Raw genomic sequence first — 25,709 nt, 5'->3', positions numbered from 1 at the left:
GGCGCTGGCTCCACCCCCCTGCTGGGTGTCTGGACTCCCTCATCCCGGACCTCCCGACCTCCAAGTGCGAGGGTCCGGACATCAAAGCACGCCAGCCCTATAACTGGGGCAGCTCCAGAGCCGGAAAGGAGTTGTATCTTGGAGTCGAGAGACGTAAAGAGGAACTCATCCTAGACGGACTACTGGCGCTGCCGTAGCTCTGTCTTGTGCACCATCGTCCTGCCTGTTGGCGCTGCCACAGCCTTCGTAACCTTCATCCGTCATCGTCGTCGGGATCTGCTGGCGTGGCCGCAGACCGTTGTAACCGTCATCTTCACCGGGACCTGCAGGCTCCGCCGCGGACCGTCGTTTTCCTTCGTCCATCTCGGGACCTGCTGGCTCCGCCGCGGCCCGATCATCTAGAACGCCGAGCTCGAGGATTGAGAGCTATATCCACCTTCTGGTAACAAGACTGTCCCGCTACCCCTTTCCTAAACCAGAGACTAGAACCGAGGGGACCCCTGAGTCCAGACCTCCTTGTATCATCTTATCGTACCTAAGAATTGCATATAAAGTCTCGTTATAAGTCAATCTTGTGTGGTGTCCGTCTGTGGGGGGGAAGTTGCTTGTCTGTACAGTCGTTGGAGACGGCTCTCCCCGGAGACCTCTCCCCGTAACCTCGGCCGACCCTCCCGGTCCGTCTAACATTGGTGGCCAGCGGCGCGATCCGAATCACCGCATAACGTACAGAGAGTAGCTCACCCCACAACGAAATCACAATGACAACTAAAGAAAGCGGATCAACCGAGAAGTTCCAAATGGAGAAACTAGAGGAGTACAGCCACCGTGAACTAAAACAGTTCTGCATCGAACTGGGTATCGCTACCACCGGGCTAAGCACCAAAGACGATTTTAAGCATGCCCTAGAATCTTGGGCAGAGACCGGGGCTGCCGGAACCCCTGATCAAAGCACCGCGGAAAAAACCACCACGGCCCCTGAAGGGCAAAGAACGGGTCTCTCGCAAGACGAGATCCAGGAAAGAGAAAGAAACCGACTACACGAGCTAGAAATGGCTCGACTCAAGATGGACGTGGAACTCAAATTGGCCGAACAAAAAATCAACTTAGAGCACCTGCGTCTCCGAGAAGAGAGAGAGGAGAAACAGAGACAAAGGGAGCTCGAGGAAAAGAAACTGGCGTACGAACACGAACGGAACCTAGCCGAGATCAACCTGCGCAAGCAGAATAAAGAGTTAGGGGTGCCCGAGCGACCCCACACCGCAGGGACCACGGAGAAAAAGGTACACATCCCCAAGGATGTTGTCCGAGAATATTTCCGAGAAGACGACATCCAGCAATGGTTTAAGGCCTATGAAATCGCTATGACTGCACACCGGATCGATAGGAGCGATTGGGGAGCCGGTCTATGGGGGAGATTCCTCAATGAGGGCCGCGATACACTGCTACAGCTCCCGGACCACCAGATGACCTCCTACGACCATATGAAAGCGGCACTCCTCACCCGCTATGGCCTCACACCCGAGATGTACCGTCAGAGGTTCCGAGACTGCACCCGCATCCCGGGTACAACTTGGGTGGACTATGTAACGTACTTTAGCCGAGCTTTCGAAGGCTGGATCAGAGGAAGTAACGTCACGACCTACGAACAACTGTTCAATCTGATGGTGTGGGAGCATCTGTCGAACAATTGCTTCATTGAACTACGCCAGCACCTCCTCGACAGCAAGTTAACGGATCCGCGGCAGCTCGCAGCCGAAGCTGACCGGTGGGAGATCACCAGAGTGGGCCGGAATGGGTCCTACGAACAGAACCGGAACAACCATGGTCAGCACCGACCAAGAGGAGGAGGAGGGGGCCAAGGACGAGGAAGAGACAACGCTCCGGTCGCCCCCGCTACCAGCACCACCCCCCCGGCCAACAGGGGCAGCACCCCGGCGCGACCGGGGTACAGAGCCAATGTCACGTGTCACCGATGCCAACGAATCGGTCACTATGCAAACGACCCAAGCTGCCCGCAGTACCAGAGTCCAAGACCCCGCCAAGTGGCCGCTGCGGCCCTAGGGGAAGAGCAGATCTCCGAGGAACAGGAAACATACGAACAAGAGCATCAAGAATGGGAGCCAGCCGCCATGACTCTCGCATGCTTAGGGGGAAAAGACATGGTCCCGCGGGTCCCCCTACCCGCTAACACCCAGAAGTACAGCCAATGGGTGAGCATCAATGGACACCGGGCCGAAGCCCTTCGTGACACCGGGGCCAGTGTAACAGCCGTCCGCTGTCACCTGGTGACCCCAGAACAGTACCTACCGAACATTCTCTGCCCTGTACGATCAGCCGATAACTCGGAAAGTCTGTGTCGGATGGCCTGCGTCCCCTTCGAATGGGGAGGGGTCTCCGGCATGTTGAAGGTGACGGTCCGAGACGATGCCCCCGTAGACTGCCTCCTCGGAAATGACCTTGAGAGCTCCCCGTGGGCAGCCGTGGAGCGAAGAGAACACCTGGGAATGTTAGGCGTCCCGGACTGGGCGTGCGTCACCACCCGGTCCATGGCCGCCCGTGCCAACCATCGCCCAGAAGAACCAGAATGGCCGGCGCCACCGCCTTCGGTCGCCCCAGCCGAAACCACCGACCATGACATCCCCCTCGAACCAGCTCAACCTTCCGACCTCGCTAACCTCGACCAGTGGGCCCAAGAGGGGGGGCCCACGCAAGAACAATTTCGCCAAGAACAGAAGACCTGTCCCTCCCTCGAGGGACTCCGCCAGCAAGCGCTCGCCCAAAGCGCAGGGGATACCTCCGGAACTCATTGGGTCTACTGGGACAATGATCTGCTGTACAGCGAGCAAAGAATCGCCGAGCTGGGGGCCAACCGAGTACTAGTAGTGCCCCACCGCTTTAGAGACTTTCTGCTAAACCTGGCCCACGATGTCCCCCTGGCAGGGCACCTGGGACAAGATAAAACTTACAGTCGCCTAGTGACCCACTTCTTCTGGCCCAAAATGAGGAACGATGTGCACCAGCATTGCCGATCTTGCCCCACGTGTCAAGCCAGTGGAAAGAGCGGCCGCAAGCTAAAGGCCCCCTTGCAACCTTTTCCTGTAGTCACTACTCCATTTGAGAGGGTCGGAATAGACATTGTGGGGCCCCTGGACCCACGCACCAAACAAGGCCATCGATTCATCTTGGTGCTAGTGGACCACGCCACCCGCTACCCTGAGGCTGTTCCCCTGCGGACTGTGACAGCCCCGGTAGTCGGCCGGGCTCTGATGGGGATCTTCTCCCGTGTGGGTTTCCCCCGGGAAGTCGTCAGCGACAGAGGCACGAACTTTATCTCTAAATACATGAAATCCCTCTGGCAACAGTGCGGGGTCACCTACCGATTCACGACCCCCTATCACCCCCAGGGGAACGGACTTGTTGAGCGGTTCAACCGCACGCTAAAGGGGATGATCGGGGGGTTGGAAGAGCCCCTCCGTCGCCAGTGGGATGTGCTGCTGCCGTGCCTCCTCTTCGCCTACCGAGAGGTCCCTCAGAAATCCCTAGGCTTCAGCCCATTTGAACTGCTATATGGACACCCAGTGCGGGGACCGCTCAGCCTAGTCAAAGAGGGCTGGGAAATGCCCCCGTTAAAGAACCCTCCAGATGTCTTCCGGTACCTCCTCACCCTCCGCAACCAGACCCGGCGGTTCAGAGAACTAGCGAAAGCCAACCTAGAGGCCAGTCAAGAGGACATGAAAAAATGGTATGACCAGAATGCCTCATCCATTGAATTCGAACCTGGCCAACAGGTATGGGTAATGTCCCCCACGGAGCCATGCGCTCTACAAGACAAATGGACGGGGCCCTTCAAAGTAATCGAGCGCAAGGGTCCTGCCACCTATCTCATCGACATGGAATCCCCCCGGAACCCTCTCCGGGTCCTCCACGCTAACAGACTAAAACCCCACTTTGTACGAACAGAGCTCAGCCTCCTGATGGCCACAGACAATGGGGTTGAAGAAGACTCCGAGCCTCTCCCCGACCTCCTGCGGACTCATGAGCAAGACGGCTCCGTGGATGGGGTCCGACTCTCGGAGACCCTCACCAGAGAACAACGCCAAGAGTGTCAAGCCCTCCTGTCACAGTTCGCCAGTCTGTTCTCCCTCACCCCAGGTGTCACTTCCTGGTGTGTGCACGATGTGGACACCGGGGACAGCCCTCCTATCCGCCACCGGGCCTACCGCGTGCCAGATCGGGTACGGGCCTGCATCCAGGCAGAAGTAGCCAAGATGCTCACGCTCGGGGTCATCGAGCCCTCCGACAGCCCCTGGGCCAGCCCTGTCGTACTGGTCCCCAAAGCAGCTGCCCCCGGCACCACACCAGAACTCCGGTTCTGCGTCGACTACCGGGGCTTGAATGCGGTCACCAGAACGGACGCACATCCCATCCCCCGGGCAGATGAACTGGTCGACCGAATGGGAGCTGCCCGCTACCTCAGCATCTTCGACCTGACAGCAGGCTATTGGCAGATCGGCCTCACACCCCGAGCACGAGAACGTTCTGCCTTCTCCACCCCCGATGGCCATTACCATTTCACGGTCATGCCCTTCGGCATGAAGAATGCCCCAGCAACATTCCAACGGCTCGTCAATCAGGTCCTGGCGGGGCTCGAAGGATTCAGCGCCGCCTACCTAGACGACATCGCTGTATACAGCCACCATTGGACCGAGCACCTCCACCACCTCCGAGCAGTGCTGCAAGCCCTTCAGCGAGCTGGCCTCACGATCAAGGCCAGCAAGTGTCAAATTGGACAAGGGTCTGTAACCTACCTCGGACACCAGGTGGGAAGCGGCCTAGTGGCCCCTCTACAGCTGAAAATTGCAGCCATCCAGGACTGGCAGCCCCCCATCACCCAAACCGAGGTCCGAGCCTTCCTGGGCCTCACGGGCTATTACCGAAGGTTCGTGAAAGACTATGGTACCATAGTGGGGCCCCTCACAGAACTCACGTCAAAGAATCAGCCCAAGAAAGTCAACTGGACCCCAGAGTGTCAAACTGCATTCGAACAATTGAAGGCCGCCATGTGTTCCGCTCCTGTGCTCCAGGCCCCAGACTACAGCCGGGAGTTTGTCGTCCAGACCGACGCCTCCGACCAGGGCATTGGGGCGGTCCTGTCTCAAATGAACACCGAAGGCCTTGATCAACCGGTGGCCTTCATCAGCCGGAGGCTCCTACCACGGGAGCAACGCTGGAGCACCATAGAGAGGGAAGCCTTCGCTGTGGTATGGGCCCTCAAGAAGCTCCGGCCCTACCTTTTTGGCACCCACTTTCGGGTGCAGACCGACCATCGACCCCTGCAGTGGCTGATGCATATGCGGGGGGAAAACCCAAAGTTGCTACGCTGGTCCATCTCCTTGCAAGGTATGGACTTCACCGTCGAACACCGGCCTGGGCCAGATCACGCCAACGCGGATGGCCTGTCCCGGTTTTTCCGCCTCGACGAGGAGAGTCCCCAAGAGGATGGGTAACTCTCCCTGCCTTCAGCTGGGGGGGACGCATGTTGGACAGGCCACATGAAGAGCCGCTCTCCCCCGGCCCAACCAGGCCTGGGTACCGTCACGCAAGTACCACACACCACCATTGCACGTCTTCTGTTCCCCCCAGGGCCCCGGCCCTCGAGCACGTTAACCTCGTGGGGCCGATCCACTGCCGGCCCACGCGCCCAGCCTGGGCCGCCATCTTGGACACTTCACCACGAGGCCGCCTGGCCCCCGATCGACCTCAACCCTGGGCCTGGCCCGGCCTCAGACATTCCGGCACCACCCTCCACCCAGGAGGTGAGCGGGCTACTTGGCAAGTCAATGGGAGAAAGAGGTGCCGATGGCTCTCCCCCGCCAAGTGCCGCTCGCCCATCGCCTCCCCGGGCGCTGGCTCCACCCCCCTGCTGGGTGTCTGGACTCCCTCATCCCGGACCTCCCGACCTCCAAGTGCGAGGGTTCGGACATCAAAGCACGCCAGCCCTATAACTGGGGCAGCTCCAGAGCCGGAAAGGAGTTGTATCTTGGAGTCGAGAGACGTAAAGAGGAACTCATCCTAGACGGACTACTGGCGCTGCCGTAGCTCTGTCTTGTGCACCATCGTCCTGCCTGTTGGCGCTGCCACAGCCTTCGTAACCTTCATCCGTCATCGTCGTCGGGATCTGCTGGCGTGGCCGCAGACCGTTGTAACCGTCATCTTCACCGGGACCTGCAGGCTCCGCCGCGGACCGTCGTTTTCCTTCGTCCATCTCGGGACCTGCTGGCTCCGCCGCGGCCCGATCATCTAGAACGCCGAGCTCGAGGATTGAGAGCTATATCCACCTTCTGGTAACAAGACTGTCCCGCTACCCCTTTCCTAAACCAGAGACTAGAACCGAGGGGACCCCTGAGTCCAGACCTCCTTGTATCATCTTATCGTACCTAAGAATTGCATATAAAGTCTCGTTATAAGTCAATCTTGTGTGGTGTCCGTCTGTGGGGGGGAAGTTGCTTGTCTGTACAGTCGTTGGAGACGGCTCTCCCCGGAGACCTCTCCCCGTAACCTCGGCCGACCCTCCCCGTCCGTCTAACAGAGGTGTTCATCCAGATTTCCATTAGGAAGGCGACGTCCAGGACGGAGGAGGAGAGCAGGGTCCCAGAGTTTGACTGCGTGCTTGTGGACTGAGCAGGTGTTGAGCAGTATACAGCTGAGATGATTATGGCCTGCAGTGTTGGGATGGGCAGGGCGTGCTGGTGTGCACTGGCTGGAGAAGCTGCTGCAATGGCAGGTGAAGGGTCCGTGGGTGTCCTTCGGGGAGGCCTGGAAGCAGGTGGATTTTCGGCCTTTGTTTAGTGTGTGGAGGGTGTTTGCATCATAGCGGTGTCAGGTCCTGTGGAGCTCGTGGGTGTCAGGGGGTCTGGTGCTGGGCGCGGTCCTGGTGCGGACAGGCGCAGACTCAGCGGTCATCATTTGTAGGGAAGGGGAGGGACGAGCAGCTGGGAAGCAGGAGCGGGGCGGAAGGGGAGGGTCTGCGGCGGAGAAGGGCAATGGTGGGAAAACTGGGCTCAGATGTTGTAAGGTGGAAGAAAACCACTCAGGCACAATACAGTAAACAGAATAATACTACAAAAAGATGGCAGACAAAACAGTGCGCAAAAAAAGTAACAAAAACGATCCACGGAGAGAACTGCTGGAAGAACTACTTAGCCAAAACAAGGGAGACCTTGAACCCTGGTCAGGCCTGGTGGAGTCTTGTTAGTCGACCCATTACCTGTAGTATCGCTGTACTGTATCTTTTTGGAACAGGGGTAAGACTGGATGTTCTCACACTTCTCGGAGTCCTACATCAAATGAAAGCTTCCTTACAATTTTGAACCACCCTACCTTATTACAGGTATCAAAGTGGGCTACTCTGTCAGGGCTCCGGCATAGGGCCGGAGTTCTGGGGTCCTCGGAATTCTGGGCCAAAACAACAAGGGACGAAGCTTGACAATGCCGCTTATGGAGCGACGTCCCATATCTAGCAAGAGAGGGGAGAGGAGGGTGCTTCGGGACATGTCACTTGTGCTTTGAGCAAGGGATTGTAATTCGAGTGGTTCTACCACCAGATCTCCATGAAAGCCCTTGATCTCATCTTCATGTAGGGCAACCTTCCACCATTTCAGTGTGCAGCAATCGTTAGATGGAAAAACTTATTTTGGAATATTCAAGGGTAGGGTTCCGTTGGAGAGGCTACCCCAAAGTTGCTTCATACTTAGGCAGAGTGGATTGTGGTCGCCATCGATAGTGATCATGTCAAACCAAGCACTTCAGTTTCCAAGTTGCACAGGAGTAGAACTCAGCAATTCCCCCACTCCCTTCAGAACAATTCCGCAAATACTTTCTTTTCAATTACTTGTGAATATGCTCAAATGGGGGTAAGGGGTTGGTGGTAGAGAAGAGCATTATTATGGGCAAATTCAGCGGTTCATAGATAGTCTGGCCAGTCACCTTCTTCCTTTAGCAAGAAGAGTTTGAGGTATTGCTCCAGTTCTTTGAGTAGTGCGTGGTCTTCGTCTCAAGGGTTGTAGCTCCGCTTTTCGTTTTATCCCTTGATTAACCTGAAAACTGTAATCACATTAATCCTAATTAATTATGTAATCTTCCTGACACATTGGTATTTATATTTACTTAATCTCAACATATGCTACCCACTGTTTTCTTGACCATTGCTCCTCTTTTATTAAGTTTTCTTGCAACGAATAACTCATCACAAGCTATTCTTTTCATAAACTCTAAATGTTCTTTTTCTTCCAGAGGAAGTACTTGCGGTTCCAGGAAACAGACAACTGGAACAGCAGCAAGCAGCAACATCTGCAAGTATGTGTGAGTCTTTCTCTTCTTTGAGCAATTAATTACACTTAGACCAATGCACTCTGAGAGAATATCTGTGAATAACTAACTGTTCTCAAATAAGTCGAGCCTTATCTCTAAAGTGCGAAGCAACTTTGAGAGAAAAGTTTCCTAGCTCTTTTGACCTAATTCCAGTCAACAAACGCAGAGCGCTCATTTAACAAGCTTTTTTCATTTCAACAGTTACTCTAATTAGCTCAGAAACAATGTTGAAAAGGAATAAGCAAGATTCATCTGACCAATTTCTATAACGTAAGCGCAAACCCAGGAAACGAACACTATCAAGGATACTTTGGCATGAGCAGATAGTTATCCGGAATATCATTATTTACCGAAGCAACAATAAACAACAAATGACATCACGCCTACTCTGACTAACTAACCAATGAGAATTTCACAGAAATGTCTGCTCATGGCCAACCTTCAGGTGAAGTGCGCTGATTAGAACTTGAATGCTCTTCACATTCCAAATGGCTTCAAGGAAGAACAACTAGTGCGCCAAGTCCGCCAAGGACCAAGTTGGCGGACATCTTGGTTTTCAAATGTTGTCAATTTGATCTCCATTTTCCACTAGGGTAAAGGTATCTATATCGTTTTGACACCTTTCCTCCGAGTGTGCAAGCCACAATTAGATTATTGCTGGGAACTTTATTGGAGGCTCTGACAGATCTCCACAGTGATGTCGACCACAGTTCTACATAATCTCAGATCTAGGAGAATGTAGTCGATGCGATATGGGCTACTTATCCTAATGAAAGTGTTAGCTCCTAGGCTGTCTGATTGCTTTCTTCTGTTTGCAGCTCTTAGCCCATGTTCAAGGTTGATGGTGTTTATCTGGAGCGCCATCTGCGTCCATTTCTTTATTGGTGGGAGATCCAAGGGCGGAACAGCCCACTTCAGGTCATCTTCGTACGTCCCCATAGTGTCCTCTTTATCCAGGGGTTCGGAAGTGGTGCTGAATTCACCTGTTATTATTAATAACCCAGGGCGAAGCACTACGGTACCCTCACGTAGTTTGCAAAGTTTGTGCTACTTTGCACTACGCGAATTGCACGTAGCACAGTGCAAACACGAGTAGCGTAGCGCAGCGCCCTTTTTTTTATTGCTTGTTCGCGGTCCTCAAGATCAAGCTGGCAACCGCGAGTAAGCAAAATGACATCCCAGAAAGACTTGTTCCTTGTTCGCGATCAGCAACATCAAGTTACCGATCACGTGGGTGGAAAATAAACCTCCAGGCGAGATTTTCAACGTGGGGAGGTCAGGTTTCTCATTGTGAGTGGTCACATATGCTCGCGACCACTCGCAATGAGAAACTACCAGTCTGCGTTGAGAAAGCTGCAGCTCGAGTAAAAATCTACGCAGAAAACGACAATTTGCACTGTGTAAGATGCCATTTTCAATGATTACACAGTGCGGACAAGTATATGGCACTGTGCAATCATCACGAACAGCGCACTACGCAGTTCGCGTAGTGCTACGCTTAGCTCGCGTAGTGCGAAGTGTACTTTAGTAGGTACGCGTAGCGCTACTTCGCGAACTACTCCCAGGGTTAATTATTTATCTTGACGGTGGGAGTGCTTTTGTCCAGTAGCTCCTCTAATTGTGATGGGGAAGTGTTACATCCTACCCTTTTCTTTTTTTGCTGTTCCCTGTTATTTATTTATTTCATTTGTTGGAACTAGAACCTTGCTCCTGCGTGAGCCTCCCTGGTTCTATGTTCCAGATTCCCTGTTTGGCAGTTTGATCCTGCTCTTCTCTTATCTGGATGCTCTGTGCCTTCTCATCATCAAATAAACCTTTGTTTTGGATTTCACCGTGCATTTTCATACTTTACAAATTGGCAACGATTGGAGAACCTGAGGAGTCTTTTCTGCGGCATTTCAAGGCACAGGTGTGAAAATTCCTCTTAAAAAAAAAAACGAACCCGCCTACCTCTTCGTTTTCAACATTTTCGGAGCGCTGTTTAAGAAATTCTCTTTTCAAGCCTCCCATCGGCAACCTCCTGGTATGTACATTTCGGAAATTGTGAATTAATTTTCTATGTTTTCCTCTTTCTGAGACCTTGCTATTGCTGTTGCCATAGCTACAAGTTTCTTCGGCAACATGACGTGTTTAGTTACCATAACCACCAACCAGACTTCAACCTGTCATCACGCTCAACGCGTCATCACGCTCAACGCGTCATCACGCTCAACGCATCCGCTCTCTTTCTAATACTGATGCGCCTTGTTTTTCCTGTTGTTGCCTACGTCACAAAGCGTCCAGAGTCTCAAAGCGTCGGCTCTGTATGACGCTGATCAAGCTTTCCGCGCAAATATACGCTGTGTGTGCTTGATGCCTGACGCGCAACAGCTGTTGTTATGTGATTTAAATAATACAGCAGCAATACAGTACTTCACTTGATTTCAACGCGCTGGGCGGTGCATCTCCAGACTGAAGCCTATATACCGGTTGGTACATTTACATTGAGAAATTTATGTTTAAACTGTCACCTTTCAGGAAAGACTCGTGACTTCAACAAGATTCTACTGCACTTTGAGGATCTTGCCCAATATAATTTTAAACGGTGCTTCATGTTTCTTTGGATATCCATTCACTAAAACTAAAACTTTGTTAATTCAAGTATATTTTTCACATTTTTCAGGAATATTTTCTCATTGTGTATGCTTTTTGGGACAATTCTTTACTGTTTTAAACGTTATGTTCATATTCTTCTGTTGTATACAGGTACTTTATTAAGTTTGTATAACCATATTATTTTACCATGCAATTTGATTCTCCTAGCAAGTTTCTACAGAGTAAGGGTGAACCATCTATTCCATGGTCACGATGGAAAGAAGAATTTATTACCTATTTAAAGGCCATTGATGGTGAACGTATGTCTGCTGAGAGAAAGAAAAATATTTTTCTCCACTGTTTAGGTTCAGAGGGTCAAAATGTATTCAGAACTCTTCCACCCATGCGTTCTGGAGGTGATCACAATGTTTATGATGAAGCATTGTTATGCATTGAGAATAGGTTTAAACCCAATACTAGTGTTGCATTAAACAGATACAAATTTTACACTAGAGCTCAAGAAGAAAATGAAAGTTTTGATGACTTTCTTACCGCACTTCGAGCTTTGTCCCTACATTGCAATTTTGGGCTAATGACTGACGAAATGCTCAGGGACCAGATCATTGTACATGTGAGAAGTAAAAAGGTTCAAGAACAACTTTGGATTTTGGGTGATCCCAGTCTAGAAGTGACTATTAGTACCTCCAAAGCTCTTGAACAGTCTGAGCGTTGGATGAAAACTATTGAAAGTAAAACTTCTTCTGGCTCTGTTAATAAATCATCTTCTAGTGTTGATGAGGGTAATGTTAATGTTGTCTCCCCTACTAGTTCGTTTTCCAGTAGCAAGCCCAGTACGAATACGAAGTCTCAGTCCAACTCGAAAAATTATTACTGTTTTAGATGTGTTAATCCCAACCACATTGCTTCGTATCCTAGTTGTCCTGCTATTGGAAAAGACTGCACGAAATGTGGACGTGTAGGTCATTTCGCAAAGATGTGCAAAGATCCTAATGCAAGAAAAGATTCATCTTTTAACCTTTCTTCTAAAGGCAAAGTTTCTACTGTGTCACAAGCTATGTCATCATCCCAAGACCATCAATCAATCAAGACCTTGAACATGGTATTGTTGTGTCTATCCGCAATATGTTTGATATGAAATCTGCTGAAAGTTTAAGTTCTCCGGATTGTATTGTCAACATTTTGGGAAAACAGCTTAAACTTATGGCTGATTCTGGTTCTCCATGGACCATTATTACCAAAATGTAGTTGATCAAACAAGCTTATGTGAACCTGATATCATTGCACAAAACTTTGATGAATCTTACATAAATGTCATTGGTTATAAGGAAGTCCTTATTGAGTTTAGGGGAAATAATGCTTGGATCAAAATGTACATTGCTATCAAAGGTGTGAATGTTTTGGGCTGGAGGGATCAAGCCAGACTTGGTATTACTTTAAATCCCAGGAACAAAGATCCTATCTCTGTGGTTGCCTTTACTTGTGATGCTTCACATTTAGACAACTCTAGTTCCTGTTGCGATAGTACTCCTTTGTCTGAAAATGGTAAGAATGTTTTTGAGACTTCCAAGAGTGTGAGTGATCTTGAGAAGTACCTCCCTTTGTTATTTCCTCAAGTTTTTTCTGAAAAGCTAGGCAAACTTAAAGGTTTTTCCCATAGAATCAAAGTCAAAAGTGGTGCTATCCCAGTTAAACAAAAATTGAGGGGTGTACCCATTAGTATCAGAGCTGAACTCAAAATCTTATTGGATGACATGATTCTTGGGGGTGTTTTTGAGGAAGTAGTGTCCTCTGAATGGGTTTCGCCCATCGTTTTAGCACAGAAACCCGATAAAAGCATCAGGTTGTGTGTGGATTTAAGGGCTCCCAATGCCAATTTAATCACTGATTGTCACCCACTCCCCAATATAAATGAGATGGTATGCTTATTGGATGGGGCTTGCATCTTTTCAACCCTTGATTTGCGTTCCGCTTATCACCAAATTGAATTAACTGATGATGCAAAGCATTTTACCTCTTTTATCACTCCTTTTGGTCTTTTTCAATTTAAGAGGATGCCTTTTGGCCTGGCTTCCGCCGCTTCAGTGTTTCAAAGGGCTATGCATCATATTTTTAAGGATGTTTGCTCTTTCGTGAAGTGCTTCCAGGATGATATCCTCATTTTCTCTAAGAATGTGGATGATCATCATGTCCATCTTAAGGATGTTTGCAACAAGATATGCGATGCTCGTCTTACCCTTAAATTTAACAAATGTAAGTTCTTTTGCAAGAGTGTGGAATATTTGGGTCACACGTTATCTGCTGATGGTGTCGTTCCCAAGCGTTCCCTTGTTGACGCCATTGTTAATGCCCCTTCTCCTGACAATAAAGAGAAATTGCTTTCCTTTGCTGGCTTATGCGAGTACTATAGTAAGTTTATTCGCAATTTTGCCACAAAGATGGAACCCCTCAGGGAGCTTACTAGAAAGTCCTCAGACTTTGTGTGGTCTGATAGGCAAGAGTCTGCTTTCTGTTCTATTAAGGATGATATTGTGAATGCTCCCACTTTGAGATCCTTTTCCCTTAACAAGAAGTGCATCATCACTGTGGATGCCAGTTGTTATGGTCTTGGGGCTGTGTTAAGTCAGATTTCTGGCAAGGAGGAATGGTGTGTTGCTTTTGCATCTAGGACTCTATCTCTTACTGAGCGGAGGTATGCAGTCATTGAAAGGGAATTATTAGCCTGCACATGGGCTGTTGAGCATTTTCGCAATTATGTCTGGGGCAACAGGTTCATCCTCAAAACCGATCACAAGCCTTTGGTTGGAATCTTGTCTCCTGGGGGTGGTTGGAATTCAACTGCTCGCATTGCACGTTTCTAAGTTGCAGGAGTATGATTTTGAGGTTTTGTATGTTCCTGGTAGAAGTAATGTCACGGCAGATTTTCTCTCCAGATTGCCTTGCCCTGATATTGGTGCCAACTCAGACAATCGTGAGATTGATATTGTTTCTGTGGTCAATGATTATGTTTCCAGTGATTTCAAAGGAATCTCTGAAGTTGAGTGGATGTCTGAGGTTGAGAAGGATCCTATTTTCCCATTCATTTTTGACTCTTTAGAAAAAGGTTGGCCCAAAGATAAATCTGTTATGCCTGAATTTGCTCCTTTTTGTCAGGTTTCTTCTGAAATTGAAGCTATTGGTAAGATTTTGTTTAAGGCCGGGAAAATGATTCCTCCTGCTTCTTTGTATAAGAAGATCCTTTCCTTGGCCCACAAAACTCATATTGGTATGTCCTCTATGAAACGCCTTATTAGGACCAATTTTTGGTGGCCTGGTCTTGACAAGATGGTAGACAGAACTGTTCGTGACTGTTTGGATTGTGTCAGTAGTGACAAGATGCTTAAGGTGTCTTCTGCTCCTCTCTGTCCTGTTCCTTGGCCTGATCATCCCTGGCAAAAATTAGCTTTTGACATCTCCGGTCCATTCCATCGTCTTCCTGAGAATGCTCGTTTTGCTTTGGTTTTAATTGACTATCACACCAAATGGCCGGAAGTTAAATTTGTCTCCTGTGCCACCACCTTAGTCATTATTTCCTTCCTTAGGGAAGTTTTCGCTAGAGAGGGGTCTCCTGAAATCCTAGTTACTGATAACGGCGTTCAACTTATTTCCCGGGACATGGAGGATTTTCTTGTCTCTTGTGGTATCAAGCATCACACTACCTCTTTGTATGAGCCTAAAAAAAATGGCCAGGTTGAAAGGTTTAACCGTGTTCTTAAAAATGCTGTGGAGCTTGCTTGTGCTTCGGGTTAATCTTGGAGGGATGTGGTAAGGGAAAGACTCTGGATGTATCGTATCACCCCACATGCTGTCACGGAGGTCAGTCCGTTCCAGCTTTTGAGAGGGAGAACTCCGAGTTCTGATATCTGTCCTTGGTGGGTTAAGAAATTGGATGTTAAGGTTGACCACTTGGATGTTTCGCAAGTGGCCAATCGTGTTGAAACCAAGCAGAACACTATGAAAACTTTGTTTGACCGTAAAATGAATGTGAAAGTTCCTGATTTTGCTGTGGGTGAATGGGTTAGGATCAAGAAACCTGGGTTCACTCTCAAAGGTCTTTCTAAGTTCAGCAATCCCATTAAGATTGTTAAAGTTTTCAGGAACTCTGTTATTACTCAACATGGTAGAGCTTGGAACATGAGGAAGGTCGCAAAGTGTAAGTTTGTTCCACCTTGTTCTGTTCAGGCTTTTCCTCATGACAAAGGTTCTGCTCAGAGTTCTACTCAAGACAACAGCGACTGTGTCCTACCCTCTCAGTCTGTGGCTCATAGGGTCAAAACCAATGCCAGACCTGTAATTCTTCCTTCTAGGTTTCAGTCCTAATTTGCTCTTTTCCTCCTCTTCTTTGTTTGTTTTATAGGAAGGAGATGTGTTACATCCTACCCTTTTCTTTTTTTGCTGTTCCCTGTTATTTATTTATTTCATTTGTTGGAACTAGAACCTTGCTCCTGCGTGAGCCTCCCTGGTTCTATGTTCCAGATTCCCTGTTTGGCAGTTTGATCCTTTTCTTCTCTTATCTGGATGCTCTGTGCTTTCTCATCATCAAATAAACCTTTGTTTGGATTTCACCGTGTATTTTCATACTTTACAGGAAGGTCTACCCCCTTTGGTCTCCTTCACATATATATTGAATAACTCAATGGGTTTCCCCAGCACAACATCAGTGCGGATCCCAGGATGACAGGGCTACCAGTGATTAGGGGGATGATTTGGCCTCCCAATGGGATCGTAACCCATATTATCAGTCTGGGGAGCAGTATCAGGCATACCATGGTTTGTAAAGATGAGCAAAGCTCCAGGTTTCCTGTAAAATGCATACGTTGAACCGTTCCATAAGGTTATTCCAATGAGGAAGAGGCATTTTGCTGCTGAGCCCTGCGACGTTCCAGGATACTATTTTGAGCTGGCAATTGGGTTCTGGGCTGGGATGAGGTACGTCGCCCGAAATGGCTAGGGGGCCACTAGTATGTGCCTGGGTCTGTGATTTAAGCTAGTGCCTGCCCCCCTATTGTTATTTGCTGCTCCACAACCTTGTGAGTCTTGCCCCCTGCCTGTCACCCTCTCACAATGGGTTTTACGTAGTGGGTGGGGGTGTCCCTAGCCTGTTGAACCATGCTAGTCGCCGTCTCATGATTTGGTAGCTGAGTGTCCCCTTAAACCGCACTCACAATGGATTTTATGGAGTGGGTAGGGGTATCCCTAGCCTGTTGATGGACCTTCCCAAAGAGTCAGTCAATGCCCCCCAGGTTTGAGCTGCAAGAGATTCTATCAGTTGTGGAAGGAAAGTTTGTTCTTGGTTGGACTGAGGGGGTGTGGCATTTGAGTTGAATGAGCGATGAGTCTGGGGGGCAGCTTCAGAACTCTAAGGCTAAAAGGTTTTCTGCTAGTTCTTCCCCTGTGAGGGTCAGCTTGAGGCAATCTGTAATCTGACCAGCAACTGGGCATCTTCGCACCCTTACAATCTCATCACGGATCCCAGAACACCAGCCCCTGAGCCGGCGGAACGAGTGGATCACTTTATTTGTCAGTGAGTGTTCTCCCTCAACCCTTTCCCTCCCTCCAAGTTTGGGAACATTTAATATGTACATTTTCCAGGCAGGCAGCAGTGTGGGGGGGACTAGTGATGGTGTTTGCGTCCTGCCTTGGCTCGTGGGGTCTCCCCCCCGATGTGCGGTGCCACTTGTTTCCCCAAAGTAGTTATGGTGAACCCTCCCTACCATGAAGTTTGTTGGAGGATTAATTTCGGGGTCCTTATTTCCAGCAAACACACAGGTTTTAGAGTTAGTAGTGGGCTGGGATTGAGAGCGCCTATATGAAGGGGGAACCCTTTTTGGCATGCAGGTTGAGTGTGGAAGCGGGGGAGCATGGGAGGGATGGCTAGGTACTCTCAGGGCAGGCTCAAAGAAGGGAAGAGATTGTGGGCCACTGTCCAAAAATTGTTTGACCGGCCCTGTGAGGTCATAACGCCCACTTCAGCCCTTAGGTCACTAATGTAGTTGCACTGGTCCCAGTGGGGAGGTCTGGTGCTGGTTTGTGTAGCGCCCCTGGTGGCTGGTGAGGGGTATCACCCTTTGGGTCGTCTGTTAAGACTGAAAGGGGAGTAAACCTGTTGCTGCATTGAAGCCCTGGGGCGGGCGGGCTCAGGAGTGGATGTCATGGAGGGGAGCATGGACTCTCACAGTGTGTGTTGCGACTCCCTTTCCACTGGGGGGTGCTCCCTTGTTGTTGGATCTTTTCCCCCTTACTTATTGTTGTTCGGTGCAACAGAGAGCTGTGGGGGGATGTGGGTACACTGCTTTGGCTAGGTGGCTACCGGTACCACCAATGCTTGCAAATGGGGCAGTCATAGAAGGCAGTAAGCCAAAGGAATCAAGGGGTGTCCGGCAGTCTTTACACAGCAGGTTGCATAAAGGGGCGGGGAGAGTAAAGGCGTGGCTTCAGAATGACTGGTCTGCGGGACTTTAGACCAAAGCCCAGATAGGACAAAGGAGGAGTGACAGCACCTCGTGCCGCGGCGCTGAGCCAGGGGGCCTCCAATGAACAAAAAGCAAGAGGCAATAACTCTGCAGGTCATGAGATGCACCCTGGGACTTGTGGTCCCACCATAACTCTGCAGGTCATGAAATGCAACCTGGGACTTGTGATCCCACCATACCTCTGCAAGTCACAAGATGCACCCTGGGACTTGTGATCCCACCATAACTCTGCAAGTCACTAGATGCGCCCTGGGACTTGTGATCCCACCATAACTCTGAAAGTTACGAGATGCACCCTGGGACTCGTGGTCCCACCATAACTCTGCAAGTCACGAGATGCACCCTGGGACTTGTGATCCCACCATAACTCTGCAAGTCAAGAGATGCGCCCTGGGACTTGTGATCCCACCATAACTCTGAAAGTTACGAGATGCACCCTGGGACTCGTGATCCCACCATAACTCTACAAGTCACAAGATGCACCCTGGGACTCGTGATCCCACCATAACTCTGCAATTCACGATATGCACCCTGGGACTCGTGGTCCCACCATAACTTTGCAAGTCACAAGATGCACCCTGGGACTCGTGGTCCCACCATAACTCCGAAGGTCACAAGATGCACCCTGGGACTTGTGATCCCACCATAACTCTGCAAGTCACAAGATGCACCCTGGGACTTGTGATCCCACCATAACTCTGAAAGTTACGAGATGCACCCTGGGACTCGTGGTCCCACCATAACTCTGCAAGTCAGGAGATGCACCCTGGGACTCGTGATCCCACCATAACTCTGCAAGTCACGAGATGCACCTTGGGACTTGTAATCCCACCATAACTCTGCAATTCACGATATGCACCCTGGGACTTGTGGTCCCACCATAACTCTGCAAGTCACGAGATACACCCTGGGACTTGTGATCCCACCATAACTCCGAAGGTCACGAGATGCACCCTGGGACTTGTGATCCCACCATAACTCTGCAAGTCACGAGATGCACCCTGGGACTTGTGATCCCACCATAACTCTGCAAGTCACAAGATGCACCCTGGGACTCGTGGTCCCACCATAACGCTGCAAGTCACGAGATGCACTCTGGGACTCGTGGTCCCACCATAACTCTGCAAGTCACGAGATGCACCCTGGGACTCGTGGTACCACCATAACTCTGCAAGTCACGAGATGCACCCTGGGACTCGTGGTCCCACCATAACTCTGCAAGCCACGAGATGCACCCTCGGACTTGTGATGCCACCATAACTCTGCAAGTCACAAGATGCACCCTGGGACTTGTGACCCCACCATAACTCTGCAAGTCACAAGATGCACCCTGGGACTTGTGATCCCACCATAACTCTGAAAGTTACGAGATGCACCCTGGGACTCGTGGTCCCACCATAACTCTGCAAGTCACGAGATGCACCCTGGGACTCGTGATCCCACCATAACTCTGCAAGTCACGAGATGCACCATGGGACTTGTAATCCCACCATAACTCTGCAATTCACGATATGCACCCTGGGACTCGTGGTCCCACCATAACTCTGCAAGTCACGAGATACACCCTGGGACTTGTGATCCCACCATAACTCCGAAGGTCACGAGATGCACCCTCGGACTTGTGATCCCACCATAACTCTGCAAGTCACGAGATGCACCCTTGGACTTGTGATCCCACCATAACACTGCAAGTCACGAGATGCACCCTGGGACTCGTGGTCCCACCAGAACTCTGCAAGTCACGAGATGCAGCCTGGGACTTGTGATCCCACCATAACTCTGCAAGGCACGAGATGCACCCTGGGACTTGTGATCCCACCATAACTTTGCAAGTCACGAGATGCACCATGGGACTTGTGGTCCCACAGTTACTCTGCAGGTATCGAGATACACCCTGGGACTTGTGGTCCCACCAGGGTATGCACAGGCTTGTTTGCACTTTAGCAGAGCGGCGGTTGTACCCTGGGTAAGGGTCTCACTAGGGTGAGGGGAGACGGGGAAAAATGAGATTAGGGCCTCTCCCCCTCCAGCAAAGCAAGGCCCCTACAATTCCAGTGGTGAGGCACGCTCTTGTTACAGGTTGGGTGACAGCAGTTATAAAGGACACACTATCAGGGGTGGACCCAGCCCAGCCCACGTCCCGCACCTCGGGCCTATGGAGCCCTCATATGCACCTCCAGGTGTGTGAGAGATGATGCGGGAGGTGCGGTGGAGCCTGGGGGCTGTGGCCCCGGCTCGGTAATCACACATCTCTTACAGCCACTTACTCCCAACCAGAGGCTCCAGAAATATTGAAAAAGTTGCACAATTCTCTCTTAACAATCTTTATACTTCTTATGCAGAGAAATGTTTATTCCATATTCATCAGTGACACTGTGAACGCAGGAAAACAGCTGGGAGACTGCTAGCTTATTAATGACGCCAACAAGAATCACCTCGAGTGACAGCTGTTCAATGCAGTGGCTTTAAACCCCCACACTTCCATCTCCGTTGTGGCACTAGACAAGGGTGTCGATTATCGATTTAGAACCGCTACCTATTGTCATGCAGCAAAACATGGATATTAAAGGCATTGAGACCGCTACTGGGTAACTAAAGCCTCTTACTATGCGGATTATACACTTTTGACTCTTTCACAGCAAAAATCATCTGCAACCTCTTTGATTTCACAATTAACCATTTTTTCATTTTTTTCCGGTTACAACATTAATCGGTCTAAATGTGAAGCATCACCAATGACCCCCACTACCACTAAAGCCTCTATTGGAGATGTTACCTTTAAATGGTTGCATTTCAAAAAAAATGTTTAGGGATACTCCCAAATCCTGGCATAAAAAATATGTTGATGGATAAACTCAATCCCATCATTGGCCAGGTTGAAAGATATTTTCACCATTGGACACTCCTCAATGTATTACTTTGGGGTAGAGTACAAATGATAAAAATTAACATAACCCCCACATTTAATCATATGATTGGTATGATACCACCATCCACTCCATGATTCTTTATCAGAACAATCTCTTCTACTATTTCTGGATTCAGATCGGGAGGTGAAGGGCCCCCCTTGAGTGGCCCAAGGTAACACTCCACCTCACTAAAAGGTTGTTTACATCTTCCTCACTTACAATATTACTTGAATGCCCAACGATGAGCTATTTCTACTTACATGCTTTCAGCAAATAGGAACACTCCACTTTGGGTTAACTTCGAACGGTCTTTACTGAAATTTTATACTATGTTTGCAATTTATTAAACTAAATGCCCACAATTTACGAATTCTTCTAATCTCATTATTTAGTCTTCTCAGTTAGCATGGCAGAAGGAACACAACCTTACAAAAATACATGTCTGACTACATTGTCGAGCCCCCTTACGGGATAATACAGATATCAATAAATCAGGGAATTGTAGAGCGCGCTACTCACCAGTGGGGTCTCAAGGCGCTGGGCTCCGGTACAAGGGGAAAGAACTGAACGGGCATATTTGGGCTAAAAACAAAAGAATCATATTTCCAACATATTTATACAACTATGGGCCATATGTAGGTGGCCAAATACCGGTCGGTAAAGTCGAAAATCGGTAGATTTCGGCTTTATCGACCGGTATTTAGCCATGTGGGATGTACGTATTACCGAATGGCATCGGTAATAACGAATCAGTAAATAATTACCGATTCCTTATTTACCGATCAGAGAGCACCAAAACAATGAATACCGAATCGGAAATAACGAATCGGTAAAAACCCCAAAATGCGATGTAGCAAAAATCGGTATTACCGAATTTGACCAAATTCGGTAATAACGATTCGATATTTACCACTTTTCCTGAGCAGGTGGTAATCAGGTGCAGTGCATAAAAACAGCCCCAAAATGCAACACAATGGCGGGCCTCTATCTCATAGCAAGGCGGCTACGCTTGAGAGCAGCTGGAGTGAGTATCTGGAGACGGGAAGAGCGGGTGTACAGACTGCGCATCAGATTGTTTCAACTGACTGAGCCTGAGATCCATGAAAGGTACAGACTGCAACCACACACCATCCTTTACCTAAAATGGGACCTAAAACCCTATCTTGAGCATCAGACACCAAGGGGGCACGCAATCCCCACCCATGTCCAGGTACTCTGTTGCCTGCACCTTCTAGCATCAGGAAGTTTCCAGGGTTTGATAGCCTCAGTGGGTGGTGTGTCATAGAGCTGTCTATCCCGTTTTTTCAACACCTTCCTGGATGCCATGATGGACAGAATGGAACATTACATTACGTTCCCCAGTACATAGGCGGAGCTGCAGAGGACAAAGCTGGAGTACTACCAACTTGAGCAGTTCCCACACGTCATTGGCTGCGTCGATGGGACCCATATACCAATCTGCTCACCTGTAGCAACTGAATATGTTTACAGAAACCGCAAATCCACCCACTCCATCAATGTGCAGGTGATACGTGATGCCAAGTACATCATAACTGACATCGTGGTACCCACGACTCGTACATATTCCGGAACAGTGGTATCCATACACGTCTGGCTGCTGGTGAATTTGGAGAAGGATACCTTCTAGGTAAGTCAATGTGATAGACCCTGATGTACACCCTGGCTCACGCTATTGGTCACACAAATTAATGGCACTTTCATCTGTACATAGGTGACAGCGCATATGCCCTCTGGCCTTATCTACTCACACCATATCTCAAACCAACCACCCCAAGGGAGAGGAGATACAATGTGGCACATAGGAGCACACGCAACGTGGTATAGCGCACGTTTGGACTGCTGAAAAGCAGATTCTGTTACCTCCACAAAAGTGGAGGTGCACGTCTGTACAGCCCCAACAAATGTTGCAAGATTATTGCTACATGTGTGATGCTACACAATCTGGCCACAAAAAAAGGAACAGCAGTGGAACTAACAGACTCTGAGGACGAGGACAACCCTCAGCCAGAGCCCTGCGCGGCTGGTGTTGCAGTTGAACAAGATGGGAGACAGAGACGGGCAGAGATAACGTCAAACTATTTCTGAGTGAGTAAGGAGACAGAGCCACTAACAGTTTTATGTTATGGTGTTTAATAAGCACACCACCAGTATTATAAGCAGTGTCCATTTGGACATGGGTTACATCACCCATCTAATGTTTGGCAATAGGTAGTGGTCCCTACTTCCTGCGTCCATGCGCTGCATGTGCACGTTCCCTGGCAACACTGTCTGTAGTGTCAAACTGTTCCTGCGCAGCGCCGTGGCGTTCGCTGCGCCTCCTGCCCTCGGTGGGAGAGGGTGTATTGCTACCACGGCTGGTAGCCTCCTCACTGACCCCCCCCCTTCCATTGTGGCCGCCTTCGCATTATGCAGGAGCTCTAATGCAGAGGTCATAGAAACTATGCCCCTGGCCACATCCCTGCTGCAATGCGCCATCTCCTCCTGCATGGCAATGGACCTGCGACACATCAGGTAGGTTGCAGTGGCCAGCCGGTTCACATCCTTGGTATAGGCCTGGAGCCTCTGCCTCTCCCTGCGCCTGCCAAGACGGTCCTGCTCCAGCTGGCTGCAGAGGTTGTCCACAGAGGTTGCTACTCTCTGCAATCCCTCACACATGTTGTCTCCCATTGCGCTGATGCCCTTTTCCATTCTGTGCATGTGCTTGTTAATGTGTGCCACCTCCCTGTGCAGTGATCTCACCTCCCTCCATTGCAGGCGCTGGACCTTCAGCATGTTGCCTTCCAGTCTGGCAAACACACTTTCACCCTGTTCGGATGCTTCAGGACTGTCCGGCCTTGCCCTGCGGCGTCTGGATGAACTGTGGGCGCCCTCAGATGGAATAACATCCCTCTCCCTGGTGCCTCCCTCATGGATTGGAGTCTGTTGGCCCCCTGTGCCATCCTCTGATGACTCCTCCATCTGCAGGAGGGTGGACACGGCATGCCTCCTGCCTAACTGTGGTGGTGGTGGTGATGGTGATCGTCGCAGTGAGGACTGGGTATGAGGAGATGGCGGCGTTCCCTGGTGCTGTGGTGATGCCTGTGGTGGAAGATTTGGTGGTCATGGTTGCGCGGAGCTTGTGGTCCCTGCAGGCATGCTTTCTTCCTCATATTGCCTCCCCTCCGGCCTGGCTGTCTTTGCTCTGCTCCCCTCTGCAGCCTGTAATGACACAAATGTAGATATACTCACTGCTCTGTCTGCATTTGAATAACATTAAACATCATGCATACAGATCACAGTGATTGTCCTGACATTGCCAATTACTTTCACATGCTATTGTGTTTGCTAGCCTGACTGTCCTATACATCAGTTCCCTCTAACTACATCTCCCAAAATACATAGGAGGTAATGAGTAAGGAGTGGAGTGGGAGCCCCTATGCCACTATGGGGAGTGGGGTTGGGGAGGGAGTAGCACAGCATGCTGGGCATGCATCTTACCTTGTTTCCTTGCTGCCCTGGCAGAGCTGTCTGCGTCTTCCACGCCACTCACACTCTCCAGCTGGATGGTGGACTCCATCATCAGTTCCAGTGGTGTTGGTGCACGGTTCTTTCCTCCACCTGTTTTGCCGTCCTGCCTCTGCCTCTCTGCCATCCTTGCTTTCACTGTCTTCCTGAGGTCGTACCACCTCTTCCTGATGTCCTCAATGGTACGCTGGGTCACACCTATGGCACATGGTGGGACTGCTGACCAAAAAGCCTGTGATGGTCCTGACTGACATCCTGGCTCAGTACCTCCAGCTCCTTGCCACTGTACTTCAGCTTTCTTTTCCCCTCACTTCCCTCCTTCTCCCTATCCTGGCTTGCCATTTCAATGCTTTTTTCTTTTTTCTTTTTTTTCTTGTTTGTAGCTGTGAGGCTCTGTTGCTGCTGGCTCCTCAGCTCACCTGCCTGCCTCACAGTGAGCTCCAGGTCCTGTGCAGCTGCCTGGGTGTGGCCACTTCCTGTTTAGGAGGTGATTGGGTGACACAGGATTGGCTGATTGATCGAATTACGAATATTTGAATTACCGAATCGCTATTTACCGATTCGGTAATGAATTCTGTAATTCCGAATCGGTATTGTTTTTTCGGTATTTTTTTTTACCGATTCGTTCCGAATCAGTATTTTTTACCGATTTTTAACGAATCTGTAATGTTTACTGATTTTTTACCTACAACGCATTTACCGAATCCTTAATACCGAATCAGTAAAATTCGGTATTAAGGAATCGGTATTCATGTTTCATCTACATATGGCCCTATACCCTTTAAACTAACAAGAAATTTACCATGCAAAAAGGGGCACTTTCCTACACTCTACAGTCCTGGAATGCACTGAAAGCCTCTGGCCAGTGTTGTCTAACTTCCTGTCACTGTCCCATCTTGGCATACGCTGAGAGCCAATGACCTAATTAAGGCCTCACTGGGACTCACAGGCTGGTCCTGGTGCACACTGGGAGTCACTGGCCATGAATGATGCTCACTGATATTGACTGACTAGTCATGGATACACTGGAACTAACCTGCTAGCGTTGTCACACGCTGTTAATCAGTGCCCGTCTTGGCATACTCAAGTCAAAGACCATAGTACTCGTTGAGACTCTGAAGCTGGATATGCTGAGTACACGCAGAGAATCAGGGCCTGGGTTTGGCAAAGAGAGTCATCGGCCAGACTGCAAATGCTCTGGGATGCACTAGTCAGTTGTGACACACATTGAAAGTTGATAACTAGACCTGTCACACACAAGAAATTGCTGTCTAGGTCAGCACACACTGATAGCCAGTAATAACCTTTGGGATACACCGGTAATCTGTGGTGGTCTTGACAGACGCTGAAAGTCATTTGTCAATGTTGGCACAAATGGGAGGCACAGATGGGGACACTGGTTACCCAAGCACAAGCTAAGATTCTCTGAAGAGTTGTGGCAAATGCTCAGAATCAGTGCCTTGTCCTGGTACACACTCACAGGTATTGATTGGCCATGAGACAAACACAGAGTCATTTATTGGACCTATCAGACATTCAGATTCACAGATTAGTCCTGACACACACTCAAAGACACTAACCCGGGATGGCTCACACATCTTCACTGGCCCGCCATTATAATTTCCCCTATGAGGTCTAACATCAGGTATTGAACGGCAAATAACCCAAGTAATTATTAATGATGTATTATTTTATTTGCAGTTCACTCAGAGCTCCGTCGAGTGAGGAGACAAGCTATAGCCCTGGGAGTGATGACAGCGATAAGCACCTTCATAACCATCGTTCTTTACCGTCTGGGTAA

General features: G+C 49.5%; 1 protein-coding gene across 1 annotated transcript in view; it reads left to right on the top strand.

Annotated features, from left to right (window-relative positions):
• LOC147700482 (collagen alpha-1(XII) chain-like) overlaps positions 1-25,709 on the top strand; it is a 246,051-nt gene that overhangs the window by 109,059 nt on the left and 111,283 nt on the right. The window contains exon 2 of the mRNA XM_086928435.1: positions 25,610-25,705. Coding sequence (XP_086784561.1) covers positions 25,610-25,705 — 96 coding nt within the window. The remainder of the gene's footprint in view (positions 1-25,609; positions 25,706-25,709) is intronic.

The sequence above is a fragment of the Lissotriton vulgaris genome, chromosome 7 (genome assembly GCF_964263255.1).
Source record: "Lissotriton vulgaris chromosome 7, aLisVul1.2, whole genome shotgun sequence".
NCBI lineage: Eukaryota > Metazoa > Chordata > Amphibia > Caudata > Salamandridae > Lissotriton > Lissotriton vulgaris.
Note: the sequence above shows the minus strand (reverse complement) of the source record. Positions and strands in the feature narration are given on the sequence as shown.